The sequence below is a fragment of the Oryzias latipes genome, chromosome 12, assembly GCF_002234675.1.
Source record: "Oryzias latipes chromosome 12, ASM223467v1".
NCBI classification, from domain to species: domain Eukaryota; kingdom Metazoa; phylum Chordata; class Actinopteri; order Beloniformes; family Adrianichthyidae; genus Oryzias; species Oryzias latipes.
In genome coordinates this window covers 4,301,364-4,316,406 of record NC_019870.2, presented here as the reverse complement: position 1 = coordinate 4,316,406, position 15,043 = coordinate 4,301,364, and the positions used below count along the sequence as shown (strand labels likewise).

The 15,043-nt window shown below is 43.6% G+C and overlaps 1 protein-coding gene across 7 annotated transcripts in view; it reads left to right on the top strand.

Annotated features, from left to right (window-relative positions):
* Positions 1-15,043, top strand: part of mast4 (microtubule associated serine/threonine kinase family member 4) — a 133,457-nt gene that overhangs the window by 70,086 nt on the left and 48,328 nt on the right. For 6 of the 7 annotated variants that reach the window (XM_023960995.1, XM_023960994.1, XM_023960992.1 and 3 more), the window contains one exon: positions 3,072-3,103. In XM_023960995.1, the coding sequence (XP_023816763.1) occupies positions 3,072-3,103 (32 nt within the window). Of the gene's footprint in view, positions 1-3,071; positions 3,104-14,303; positions 14,617-15,043 lie in introns of those variants that run through there. The other variant, XM_023961000.1, reaches the window with a different exon arrangement.

Genomic DNA, 15,043 nt, shown 5'->3' with positions numbered 1-15,043 from the left:
AAAGTTGTATTCAACATTTTAATTTGAGCAATTACTTAAGATGCAGGAAAAACTATTTTTCTGATTTAGTCTTTTTTTTTTTACCAAGAAAATAATTAATTACTTGGAAATTTGACGTCTATTGTGTCATTTACTTTATTTCTGTTGTTTTCTGGGAATGGGAACGATAGTCGGATGTAATCTCTGGGTGTATTAGGATATGAAACTGCAGAAGAATCACAAAGGAAATTGAGATTTATTACCTTAGCTCACCTGCTAACCTAATTATCACTTTAATATTGTGAAATCCAATTTTGCATGGATGTGGTGTTATTCTATGAATATGATTGTAATGACATTTCTCCATAATATAACCAGCATTCACAGCAGTTTTTTATTTTTAATGAATAAATTAAAATACCTTTTTATATTGTAAGTTCTTGGTAAATTATATTTAAACTAGGAACTCATTTCAGTTTAACATTTTTATGACAGAATTGACTTTGATAAATGACATAAAAACTGTAAGAACACACCAGAAAACCCTGAACTGATGAATATAATCACTACACTTTCTGTTAAAGTCTTTCCTTTTTCAGATTAACGCACAATTTTACCTAAAAATTAATTTACGTTGACAGAACTTTTAAAATAAAGTCCCTTTTTTGGAAAGTATTGCTTTTTTGAGGCTAGTGGTGAAGTAAATCATTTATTGTAAGACGTTAGACGTAAGACGTTAAAACCCTCACCTCCTTTTTTTTTTTTTTTTTTTTTTTTTTTTTTTTTTTTTTTCTAACTTGTTCTGTCCAACAGCTGAGCAAACAGATTAGAGCTGAAGGCTTTTTGTGTTGGACAGGTTTTACTATCACAAAAAGAGGTTATATAGCTTCAAGAAACTAGAGTGTAGATTTGTATAAACCCCTTTTTGTCGTATTATCTTTTATTTATTTGTTACATTTAGTGTGTGTGGGGAGGGAGAGGGGAAGAATGTGAGGGGAGGGTGGAAGAGAGTAAAAGGAAGAAAGGTGAAAAGGTGGGGGATACAAGCACTGATTTGACTAAGTTATTAATTTAAGCTGTAACAATTATACCAGATCTGCTGGAAAGACGAATGTTACATCAAAGGTGAAAATCTGACACTAAGATGAGCGAGAAAAAAAATCTGTCCATCAATACACTGTAGGTAAGGAGGAGGGATGAAGCAGACAGGGAGCAGTGTGGAGTGTGCACGTGCACGTGGGGGTGGAGATACATGCATGCTGCCGACGTGAACCGTGTGTTCATAAAGGGAGCCAGATCCTACCCAGCCAGACCAGCCAGACCAGGAGAGGGGAGGAGAGCCCCCCAGGCCAGAAGCCCCCCCAGCATCCGGACCCAGGCAGCCCGGGAGGGGAGGAGGAGAGGACCGCCCACCCCACCAGCCAGGCACAGAGAGGGCCCCCCTACAGGGGCCCCCCCAATGCCCAGAGGCACAAGCGAACCCAGTGTCCGGCCCCCAGGCCACAAGACAGGAGCGCTTAGCCGTACCAGGCGGCAGCCATGGGGGCCACCGGGCGCCGGACACCGAGACAAAGGCCAGGGACGAAGCCAGAGCCCCCGGAACCCAAGAGCCGGCCACCACCCGACCGGCGCCCCGTCCCCGCAAGCCAGCCCAGCCCCGCGACCTTAGCAACCCAGGGATCGCCACGCACCCACAGCCACAGCCACCCCCCTAAAACCCTACGCACTACCACCCCCCCCGCCATAATATCTGACCCCCCCCTCCCCAACCCTCTCAGTGCCCTCCCCTCTCTGTGATGGGGAGGGAAAGCCCCAGAGGGTCCCAGCGAGCCAGCCCCCAGGTCGGTCCTACCCATGCACTCACACACACATACTCACAATCATCTGGTTACCCTCCCTACCCCCGCCGCCAAGCAGCAACCCCCCCCCAGCCGGCCGACCCCCAGCGCCGCATGCCCGACCCCTCCCGCAGCCGACAGGACACCCATAAGCCCGGCCGCCCCCCCCCGACCCCACCCATGTATGGAGGTGTGGGAGTGCTGTGTGTGTGCTGCAGGTAAAATAGGAGGTCACCAGTGTGGGGGGATCCACCGCTGGTGACCTCACCTCCTACTGTAAAAGCCTTTGCTGAATGCTCAGAACACAAGGTGCTTGACATAAAATTAACAAAAAGGTCATAAAACACTATTTGTTAAAAGCAACAACATCATCAAATGGTAAAAAAATGCTGTAGAATACAAGATAAAAAAGGTAGAAAAATGCCTTAAAAGCCAAAACGATAAATGTTAATTAAAGGAATTTTGTCAAGTTAAAGAGTCATTTAAAAAATCTCCACGGATTCAGAAACTTAAAGACTCACTCTGATAAAATGGTATTTTTGTTGTTTTTTTACATGTTCTTGTGGTGTTTTTCTGTTAATGGAGGTCACATTTAATGAAAATTAAGCCCAAAGTTGCATTTCTGAGTATTCATTTATTCAAATTGTTGTGAATCAGGAACAGACGACAAAATGCAGTTTGAAAAATTTTGTTTTTGTGAAAATATGCTGGGTGGGCTGCAAGCTCCCTACTTCAGCATTGAGAAGGGGAAGAGGGGGCGGGGTTGCTTTACCCCAACACTCCCCCTAAACAACTGAGAGGTGAATTTCTAATGAGAAAAATGGTTAAAAATGGCATAATCATAAAGAAAACACCACTGGGAACGCAAAAGATGATCACAGTGGAGATTTTAATGAATATTTTGAATGGTGAGTTCATTTTTTTATGTCCTGTCGGTGTATGTAAACGTGAACAGAAGCTTTACAAAGCAGCGGATGATTCTCCCACCGTCCTTGTGTCCTTTTAATGAGTTCAACCGACACCGGGTCAAAGGGATGCTAATAATGACTCCTCCCATACGAGCAGGTCATGCACCTCCAGAAAGTTCATTAATAAGTAAGTTGGAGTTCAGCACACTGGAAGGACGGCATTGGACCCTGCACACAAAGACGTTTTCAGTGCTGGAGTTGGCGTTTTCGCAGTTGAATTCAAACGGCCTGAAGGCACAAAAGCAGATGAGTGTTTGTCTCATGCCTGTTTTCCTTTCCTTCACAGAAGGAGCTGAGTCTTCCCAGAAGAGGCAGTTTGTAAGTACCGTCACAGACACACCTGCACTTTGCTGCTGCTGCTCCTCCATCCGTCTGCAGCCTCGGCAAAGACGCCGTCCTTGTGTTGTCGGCAGTAATGACTTGGATTCAGATGGGGAATCGTTTTTGGAGGCTGCAGCGTTCAGCTGGGGTCCATTATCCGGGCGAATAATATGAAAGGGGGCTTGTTGAACAAATGAGTTTGAAGTCGCAGGATCACAAATTCTCCACCATGAAGATGAGGATGCATCAGCACAGGTCTTTGAGAATAAATAACTAAACGAAGGACTTTGTTTGAGATTCTTGTAGGAGCGTGTCTGTGTGCTGAATGAAGGCATGGATGGAGGGATGGAAGGATAGAATATTAGTCCCCATAAAGCAAAACGGTAATGTCAAACTACATACAAAACCAACAAACAGAAAACTATTTCAAATAGACAATTATAAGACGGGTGAGTTATATAATTTCTATTAGGAATGTCCAGATCAGATTTCTTTTTTCGGCCCTGATCCGATCCAGAGTCTGATTTTGAGTATGAGTGATTCTGATCAGTCCTAACTGGATGGAGTTTTTCTGTTTTACCACTAAACGAGTTACTTTCTAAAAAGTGTATGCGTAGACTGCAGGTAGAACCCATCAAAGTAGTGGATAAAAAAGCAGTCATCTCGACTTGGATCTTGTTTTTTTTTTTCCTTGACCTCTTTTTGGAGAGGTTTTCTCGGTTCGGAAAAAAATTAGTGCGAGAACTACAGGGAAACGGTGATCAAAGATAAAAACCAAGTCAGGTTGACTGCTTTTATATCTACAACTTTATTAAAAAGTGGAAAATGAATCATTGGTCTTTTTTTTCATCAATATTCTAACAGAATAGACGCTGCTCTTCAAAAATAACCTTTTATTAAAGAGGCAGTAGTGTTCAGTTTAGGCCAAAATTATCTTATATACTCCAGATTTGAGGAAATTCACTTCACAGTTTTTATAGGCTCTAAATTATGAAAAATGTGTGATCATTAAAGGTGGCGCTCACACAGGAACAGCTGATCTCTGGTCTATAAAAAAAAGTGTCTTTCTCACTCCGTTCATTAAAAATGAAATGTTGGTCTAAATGAGATACCACACTGGAGATCTCAGTCAAGAAAAGAGCTGACCATTCTTCTGCTCTTTGTGAATTAAAATATGTGCACAAGCAGAGACGAGGCAGAGTTTCCTAAACGCTGACCGAGCTCACATCTTTTCCTGTGACGCAGAGCCATCTGCTGTAGATTCACTGTCATGATCCGGCTGACTTGATGACGTCCTCTTCATCACTGCAGGACTCAACACTTCCCTTCATCACACTTTTCATCAACTTGCTTGTTTTTCGGCTTAGAGTTGACACAAACGTTTACACAAAGGACGACACTTCTGTTTTTAGAAAAAATGCAAAAAAAAGAAACCCAATGTAGTCAAATGAGAAAACATTGAGGTAAATTAGATAAAAAACATACTGATCTTTCACTTTGTGTGTAACGCAGTAGAGCCTGTTGTGTCGTGCCGATTTTGCGGTTCTGTTTTTCCTTTTGTAAGCGAGGATTCTATTTAAGTAAACCCCTTTAGTTTTTTTTAGTTTTTTTAAAGTTTTGGATTGGACGGAAGCGACAGAAAGGACAAAGATGAGGAGTTATTGGCAAGGCAGTGTGTTTGTGGTGGTGGTGGGGGGGTTACAAGAAGACAAAAGAAAGCAACAACAAGAAAACAAACAACAAACGTTCCAAGTTTTCTGGAAATCTTTGGCCACATTTATTCTGTTTTACATAGATTTCCTATTCTAGCCTAGTTTCAAATGAGGTTTCCCATAAATGTGGCTGTTTGATCATAGCAGTGATATCAATTGCATTCATTGTATATATTAAAAAGGCTCTGTAAAGAGCGAAAAAAAATGTTTATTTCTTCATCCCGCTCCTTTTTTGAGCTGTTATTTTAAAAAAAAAAAGTTAAATGACACTCTGGGGTGTGTTGTTTGTATTTAAAATATTCTATAATCTAAATATCTGTGAAAACAAAGAGGTTCTGAAGAAGTCTAAAAACACTCTGCGTGTTTCTAAGGTTTTTTTACTATCAACTTTTATGATCAATTAGTCTTGTAATTCTCTTTGTTTTATTTTTGAAATCTGCAAACATTAAACAAACATTTCTGGTCGTATGATGCTTCTGCTGTATCCACGGTTACGATAGTTAATATTTAAAGACTTTGGCTAAATCCAAACTCCCTCCCTATTTCCTAATGACTAAATAAAGTATACACTGCCCTGGATTTTAAAAGGATTTCAGACATACTCACTTTTTTTATTATGACAAATGTGACGTCCCTGATGTCCTGAAGTAAAAACCCAATAAATATGAACATTTTATGAAGAATATCACTGATAAATAGACAAAGTGATGTGCAAATCACTGAACACGACCCAAATAGGGTTGTCCAAGCAAACTCATTCTGTTTACCAGATTTTTATGGACCATAAGGCGAATTTCAATAAACTGAGATTAAACTGTTTTTTTTTTTTTAAACATAAGGCACACCGGATTATTGGTGACACTAAGCAAAACAAAACAGTCCTAATGTGAATGGACTACACCTCCCAGAATGCCTAAAGGGACCAAGAGGCGTGCTATTGGTCAGAGGGGTTGATGGGAAGTTTTTCTAGTTTTTCCGTCTTCTTGGGGTTCATCTGCAATAATCAGCCTTTGCAGAGAAAGCAACACACCTTTGAAAATAACACTCAACATTGTTCAGTTATACCACATAAAATACAAAACAGTACTCTCACTTCTTTACTTCAGTATGTTGAAGCACACAAAGTATCACAAGCACATGACTACAGTACCCATAATGCTCCAGCAATCAAGTTGATCAAAATTCTGTGGAGATTTTTGAGCGGCTTGTACGTCAGAAAATCTGTTCTAGGTCGCTAAGAAAAAACAGAATTCATGTTGATTTATTTGAAGATAATTTTAAGAAAGCCTCATGACTTTGTCCCTACAGCTATCAGGCTGTTTAATGAACCTGCCTGATATGAACTGATATTATTTTGTGAACTGTCTTTTTACTGTTGTTTGTTGTGTGTGGTTGTGTGTTTTGCTACCGGACACCTGAATTTCTCCTTTGGGAGATTAATAAAGTTTATATCTATCTATCTATCTATCTATCTATCTATCTATCTATCTATCTATCTATCTATCTATCTATCTATCTATCTATCTATCTATCTATCTATCTATCTATCTATCTATCTATCTATCTATCTATCTATCTATCTATCTATCTATCTATCTATCTATATCTATCTATCTATCTATCTATCTATCTATCTATCTATCTATCTATCTATCTATCTATCTATCTATCTATCTATCTATCTATCTATCTATCTTATCTATCTATCTATCTATCTATCTATCTATCTATCTATCTATCTATCTATCTATCTATCTATCTATCTATCTATCTATCTATCTATCTATCTATCTATCTATCTATCTATCTATCTATCTATCTATCTATCTATCTATCTATCTATCTATCTATCTATCTATCTATCTATCTATCTATCTATCTATCTATTCTATCTATCTATCTATCTATCTATCTATCTATCTATCTATCTATCTATCTATCTATCTATCTATCTATCTATCTATCTATCTATCTATCTATCTATCTATCTATCTATCTATCTATCTATCTATCTATCTATCTATCTATCTATCTATCTATCTATCTATCTATCTATCTATCTATCTATCTATCTATCTATATCTATCTATCTATCTATCTATCTATCTATCTATCTATCTATCTATCTATCTATCTATCTATCTATCTATCTATCTATCTATCTATCTATCTATCTATCTATCTATCTATCTATCTATCTATCTATCTATCTATCTATCTATCTATCTATCTATCTATCTATCTATCTATTATCTATCTATCTATCTATCTATCTATCTATCTATCTATCTATCTATCTATCTATCTATCTATCTATCTATCTATCTATCTATCTATCTATCTATCTTATCTATCTATCTATTATCTATCTATCTATCTATCTATCTATCTATCTATCTATCTATCTATCTATCTATCTATCTATCTATCTATCTATCTATCTATCTATCTATCTATCTATCTATCTATCTATCTATCTATCTATCTATCTATCTATCTATCTATCTATCTATCTATCTATCTATCTATCTATCTATCTATCTATCTATCTATCTATCTATCTATCTATCTATCTATCTATCTATCTATCTATCTATCTATCTATCTATCTATCTATCTATCTATCTATCTATCTATCTATCTATCTATCTATCTATCTATCTATCTATCTATCTATCTATCTATCTATCTATCTATCTATCTATCTATCTATTTTTTTTTTTTATCTATCTATCTATCTATCTATCTATCTATCTATCTATCTATCTATCTATCTATCTATCTATCTATCTATCTATCTATCTTTCTGCAATTCTGGTGTAGAACATAGGAAACTCAATATTTCTGTTCTTCTCTGCATTTGTGACCCAGATCTCAATTTTTACAATATTTCGATATAAAACTCTACTTGTTCCTCATGGCTATTCATTTTGCTGCATCGAAGTGCTGCTAAATGCATTTTGTAATCTGTCTCAGGGGCTTTCCCTTTTTCTCTGCCTTTAGTTGGCGTTTTGTTGCTGTAAAAGTTTCCAGCACCCGGTTATTTTTCTGCTCCGACGGCTGCAATTTATGAAATCTAGTCTTCAAAATCCTTCCAGTTCAAAGATGACAGATTTATAAGTTTTTTTTTTTTTTTTTTTTTTTTTTTTTTTATAACTTGTCCTGTCCAACAGCTAGGCAAACAGATGAGAGCTGAGGGCCTCTTGTGTTGGACATATTTTATTCTAACAAGAGGGGTTATTCATCTTCAGACAAACCAAAGGTATGTCTGAATAAACCCCTTTTGTAATTGAGGCCAAACTTTATTAATTTCAATCATGTTTGAAAATCTTTGGTGTTGGACCGGACGGAAAAGGAAAGAGGGGAACAAGAGAGAGGGGGGGGTAGGAGGGTGATAATAGGAGGGGAAGGGGGGTAAGACCATGAAGCAGCATAGAGCAGACAGGTTTACTGGTTGTTTATCGTTACGGTACGGTTCAAATGTAGTACAAAAAGGGCGGGGCCTGTTCACACACACTCAAATATTATCAACACACCTGCTAGCCGCAGAAATGTCCACATGTCAACATGCACACAAAACAGATAGTGTTCACGAACGCATACCTATGCCTTTAAACCAACTAGTGTGAAATCTTTCATTCATTCAATCATGCAAACTATTAGTGCAAAGGTGAGCTAACACCTGTGCTCAGGTGAGTGTTTATGTTCTTCTAAAATGGATGGTGGAATGTGAAAAGAAGGAGGAGGAGCGCCCAGCCACCCCCACACCCATACCCCCGCCGCAGCAGCAGCGGCAGCCGGAATTCCCCCAGCGCCACCGGGAACAGGCAGGGAACAACCGCCCCCCGGGCGACCAAGACCGCCACCCAGGCCAGGGCCAGCAGGACCGCCGCGAGGCCCCCAGAGCCAGAGAGCAGGGAGGCGCAGAGGGAAAGAGAGCGCCGCCCCAGCCCAGCCAGGAAAGCAGCCCCCCGCCGCGCCGGAAGAGCCCAACGCAGGGCCCCACCGGAGAGGGACGCCCACAGCCCCAGACGAGCACCCCACCACCACCCAGGAGTTCCGGGCATCCCCCCGCCCCGACCCCAAGTACGAGCCAGGACCCCCCAAGGGAGACCCGCTCCGCACTCCAGGCAGCCACCCACCCGGCCCACGGTTGGTCCAGGTAGGAGCAAGGCAGGGGCCCGCCGCCCCCGCCCAGGAGGGGGGAACCCCGGGGAAAAAAGGGCGGCCCATAAGGGATGTTATAAATATGGCCCGACCAGGCTCGGCCATGTTGGAAGTTTGGCGGGGCCCAGCGCCCAGGGGCAAGGACCAGGACCCACCCCCCAGGGACACGAACACCCCCGGCTCAGGTGTAATATGAACCCCCCCACCGCGCGGAGAGAGCACCGCCGGGCCCAGGGAGCCGGCACCCAAGGGACACGGCCGCCATCGCCAAGAGGCCCGCACCCCCCACCAGGGACGGGGTAGGGGACAGATGGACCCAGGTCCCACCTTCCTTGTAAAATGTGTGTGCGTGTATGGGTGTTTGAGAGGGTGTTTGTGTGCATGTGTGTGTGTTTATGTTTGAATGTATATATTGAAGGGGGAGGGGTGTGTGTACTAAGGGGGGTGCAGTTAAAATTGGCGAGTAGGGCACTAAGGGGACATCTCCTGATTACTCACAGTGATGTCCCCTCACCCTCCACACCAAGGGGCCCTAAATGTCTAAGGTGCGGTTAAAATTGGCGGGTAGGGTGCCAGGAGGACATCTGCTGCTTGCTTGCAGTGATGTCCAAGCACCCCCCCTACCAAGGACCCTACGTGTCTAAGGTGCAAATAAAACCGAAAGAGGGGGGGCCCACTCCATACGGCAACCATAGGAGGGGGGCCACTCCCAAGTAGCCCCCCCCCAAGGCGCATCGCAGGCTAAACCCCCCACCCCCTCACCCTAATATGAGGTTATATAAGGAAGGGGGTAAGTTGGGGACAGCTGGTAGACTGTCCCCCGGTGGTCAAACAGCCGTCCCCCAGCCCACCCCCAGCAAAGGGGCCAGGGCCACCCAGCCCAGGGGCCCACCCCCGGAGGCGCCGACACCCCAGGCCCGGCACCACCCACCCCACACAGAGAGAGAGGAGCCAGAAAGCGTCGCCCCCCCCCGGAGCAAGCCCAGGCCCCCACCCCCAGACGCCGGCCCTGGAAGAGCTCTGGTCAGGCCTCGACGGGACCGAGGAGGCCAACCGGCCGAGGCAACCACTGATTGCCTCAGCGGAGACCCCGACCCGCTAGCCCCCCCGACCCGTACTAATAATGGGCCCCCCCTCCCCCCCAGAACGCCCCCCCACAGGACAGGGCCGACAAGCCCCCCACCCCACCCCACCCCAGACCCCGCAGCCGAAGCGGGTGATACCCAGAGCGACCGGGGGCCCCGAGAGGGTTGTCCCGTCCCGCCCCAGAGCCAGGGAAGGGCCGATCCCAGCCCCAGGTGCAGATGGGCAGCCCATCCGGCGCCGCTGGGCCCCCCCCACCCGAGCAGGGCCCCCCGCCAGCCCCCCCCAGCACAGGCAAAGGGACCACCCCCCCAAGCCAAGCCAGACCACCACCCCACCCCCCCACCACGCACCCCCACACCCAAGCCCAGAGGACCACGCAGCGCCCCAGCCCGCCCCACCCAGGCACCGGACCCGACCCCCCGACCAACGGAGCCCCCCACCGCCCCCGCCAGGCACCGGAAGCCCCGACCCCCACCCCAAACCACGGCAGAAGGGCAAGGAGCAGCGACGACCAAGCCCTCCACCCCCTAAGTCATGGAGTCAACCACAGGAGACCAGAGAGACTGAATTCTTTCAAAGTTACTTGAGCTTTGGGCTGACATTTTTTCCAAGCTGATATGATCAAACAGCAGATTTCTGTGTTGACTTATGTTTATATTTTTCTTGTTTTTCCAATTTATTAAAATAGTTTTTTTGGCAATACAAAGAGTTATGAAAATGATAGATGCTAATCCTTCTTCTATATCGATGGCACTCATGTCACCAAGCACACAAAGTGACGGTGAGGCAGTGATTGAAACCTTAAGCCAGACTGATAAATCGGCACATACCTGCTGCCAGAGAGCCCTGACAGGAGTGCAGAACCACAGTGCGTGCATGTAGCTGTCGGGTAGATTATTATCACAGTGCTCGCAAATGTCTGAGTTACTGAGACCCATCTTGAACATCCTCTGTCCAGTGTAGTAAATTCTGTGAAGAGTTTTGAGATGGATTAGCTGTAGATTTGAACTTTTTGTCAGTTTAAAGGTGTTTAGACAAAGTTCTGACCAGAAGCTTTCATCTGTGCTGATGCTCAAATCTGCATCCCATTTTTTTGTTGGAAGGGCAATATTGTTATCTAAATTGCATAAAAGTTTGTATATTTTGGAGAGAGTTCTATTCATTGAAAAATTAATCAGAGTGGTAACTACATCTGGTAGCTTTAAATCGTCGTCTTTAATTTTATACTTTTTAGTAATACTTGATTTAAGTTGCTGATATTCCAAGAAGTTATTTATTCCATGTTTGTCTTGAAGTTCCTGGGGGGTTATGAATCTTCTATCAATAATTACGTGCTCTAGTTGTTTTATGCCCCCTGCTTGCCAAGCTGGGAAGTGAATCATTTTTTTGTTAATAAGGATGTCCGGGTTGTTCCAGATGGGTGTCATTTTGCACGGTTGAATTGATGATTTTGATATTTTGAGAAATTCCCACCAGGCTGTTAAGGTGGCATTTATATTAATGCTTTTGAAACAATCCTGTTTTTTAACTATTTGGCTAATAAATGGTAGCTGTGACAGGTTGATCTTTCCACATAACACCTGTTCCAAGTCTAACCATGAGTTGGTTTCTGGATTATTTTTTAACCATTTTAAGATATATTGTAATCTATTTGCAAGAAAGTATTTGTGGAAATTAGGTAGTTCTAATCCTCCACAGCTTTTTGCAGATTTTAAAGTTTTTAGACTAATTCTTGCAGGTTTGTTGTTCCATAGAAAGCTTGATATGGATGAGTCTAATGTTTTGAACCATTTTAATGGCGGTTGTGTGGGAATCATTGAGAAGAGATAATTAACTTTGGGTAAGATTTTCATTTTAACCGTGGCTACCTTGCCCATAAGGGACAGAGGCAGGTTGGTCCAGCGTGTTAGATCGTCCTGTATGCTTTTCAGTAATGGGGTGTGGTTTAGCTGCACCAGTTCTGATAGTTTGGGGGAAAAGTAGATACCCAGATATTTGATATTTCCTGTTTTAACTGGAATTGTGAGTCTTTGTTCCATATTCCTGTTGAGTGGTAATAAAACAGACTTATTCCAATTAATGGAATAGTCTGATATGGAGGAGAATTCATTTATGATCATTGCTGTTTCATTTACAGAATGTAAATTCCTTAAAAACAGTAATATGTCATCCGCATAAAGACTAATTTTATGACAGATTTATAAGTTGACCTCAGCAACTGGAAGTCTTTGGCTTTTCAAAAATCAGTCATTTGTATGCGGATCCCGGCGGACTACATGGATTTGTTGGCGATTATGTTGGATCCCATTTCCCGCCATCAGCACAGAAACGCAGCCCGCCGCTCTCGCGCTGCCAAACACCATCATCTGCTTTTCCATGCAACCGAATCTCTAGGCTGACGGCCGATTACATTACATTCAGTTTAACAGATGCCGTCAACTGCGCTTCATTAAGTCCATCATCACGAACCCCCTTCTTTTTGTCTTCTGTCGCCTGCTTTCAGCAAAAACTTCTCCTTTTCTTTTGTTTAAATTACTCTATTTTCTTTAATTAAGCCTTTTTTTTAAGGAAACACTTGTATTTCTGCCTTCTTTTTTAGGGAAAGTACTTAAAAATCATAGTGGTACATAAATGCAATACTTGTTTGAGATCTGATTTAGTTTTCCGGTAAAACCTTTGTTTAGAGTTGGTATCTTTTTAATAAATCCTAATAAAATTATTTCATGTTGGTAGTGCATGATTCTAAAATATTTAGCATTTTATAAAGAAATTTCTATAAAATTCTTCACAAAGCATTCAGTCTGAAATTTTACGACCACATATAAAAAGCCCGTATTGTGCTATTGTTAAACCCTTTCAGAGTAAACTATATTCATTGGTTCACTAAAGAATTTTTTTTTCTTAAATTAGTTATTTTCACAGATTTAGGGAGCCGGTTTAGCTCGTGCTGGTTTGCGGCGCCTTCCGTCCGTGAAACCAGGGTTTGACTCCGGGCTGCTCCCTGTTCCCTTCTCTACTTCTGTGCCGGTCCCAAGCCCGGTTGCTTTGAGAGGGTTGCGTCAGGAAGGGCATCTGGCGTAAAACATTGCCAAGTTTACCATGCGACTCGTTCGCTGTGGCGACCCCTGATGGGAAAAGCCGAAAGGGAAACAAAGTTATTTTCACAGATTCGATCTCTCAGGCTCTGCCTTTTGCTCCTTGTGCGTGGCGCCCATTTCATGACGTCAAGGGAATTATTTGTGACGTCGAAAGTTCGCTGGCCGGGCTACAAGCTCCCTGCTCCGAGCTCTTTGCGACGGCGAGGGGAAGGGGGGCGGGGTTCACCTGCGGCACCAGTTATCCCCACAACTCAGAGGCAAATTTCGAATGAACTTTTGCCGCTTTGCACCATGACTATGTTCCAGAAAACGGCAAGTTTTTTGATTTGGGCTAAAAATAGCATAATCATGGTAAAAACAATTTTACGATAGATTAAAAGATTATCAGAGTGGGACTTTGAATCCTTGCAGAATGCAGATCTGCACAAATATAAAACAGCAGCAACATCTGCGGTTTTCTTCAGGCGTCAGTGATATTTAGTGGATTTATGCAACGGATTTTAGTGAGAAAAGTCACGACAAGAATCTGTATTCACCTCCTTCTGTCTTACGAGGTGAAGTCATCATGTTTTCTGTCTGCAGTACGCTGTCATAACTGGAATAACCTTTTTCTTCTTGTTATTCAGCAAAAATATGCCAGTTTCCTCTCATTTATGCACACCTTGGCGTCTCTGCAGACATGAGTCACAAAAAAATAGGACAAATTGCCTTTTTTTTTAAATTCTGCCTTTGTTTTTAATGTCATTGCCTTTATGATTATACTTTATGTTGCAGTAAACTTAAAGAAATGTAGGAAACTTGACGTTGCCTGTGATTACATTCTTTCAAATCATGTTTCATGTTTGACAGAAGTTGAGCTCTTGGTGAGTTGCATGTGTTCGTCTCAGACATTTGTGGTGACGTTCTGCTCCAGAACGGCTGTGGGCTCTTCGCCTGCTCGGCGGCCCCCGGGTAGCTGACATCATCTCTGCGCTTGCGGTCACACTGCGGTTGCTCAGTGCGTGCCTTGTGCTAGCTTCTTTCAAGGTGACTGTGCCTGGAGGTGTAGGTGACTGCGTGTTTCTGCACGCCCGGCGAAGGGGAGGGGGGGGGGTTGAAGGAGCAGGGGGGCGTGTTCCACAGGAAGCTTTTGTCCTGCCCTCCAACGTCTCAGCTGAGAAGCTCGTTTGACAGCGTCATGGTAGAACGTGGATAGACCAAAACAAGAGGTGTAACTCCCCACCCCCCCTCTTTTCACCCCCCACCCTTCGTGTTGGGGGGGGGGCTGGGTTAGACAAACCAATCGGTTTCATCGCGGCGCGGTGGCTGGGTTTGGCTCTTTGTCGGCGCAGACGGAGCAGCAGGCGGGCAGCGTGAAGGCATATCATGACCACAATAGAGCAAAGGAGCACAGTTCAGCCATGAAAGCCCAGCGGGAGAGGCTGAGGATCCCAGGGCTGACGCTGGAGTGAGTATCCCCCCCCACCACGATTTCATGCAGCTCCTCTGCGGCGTGCAGCTCCACCTGTCTCTGTCATGTTTGTGCCTGTCTTTCTCTGTTTCCTCATGCATTAGCATTAGCAGCAGCAGCATCTGCAGCAGGGAGTCTGTGCAGTCGGCCGCAGCCACGCAACAGCCTCTCCGTCTGCGTGCGCCTGTGTGTGTGCAGAGTCAGGCTTTCCTGAGTGCGTGACACACAGAGGATGCAAAGGAGTGGCTTTATTTACAGGCGTGAAAAAAATGCAGGAAAGGCCACCGTAGCTCGCCTTCTGCCGGCGTTTGTTTACAGGAGGCGATCTGCGGCGCTGCCACCCGCACGACCCGAGTCATATATTTTATTTAGGCCAACGAGGCATTTTATGGTCCCCTGGGTTTGAACATTAAAGTCTGCTATT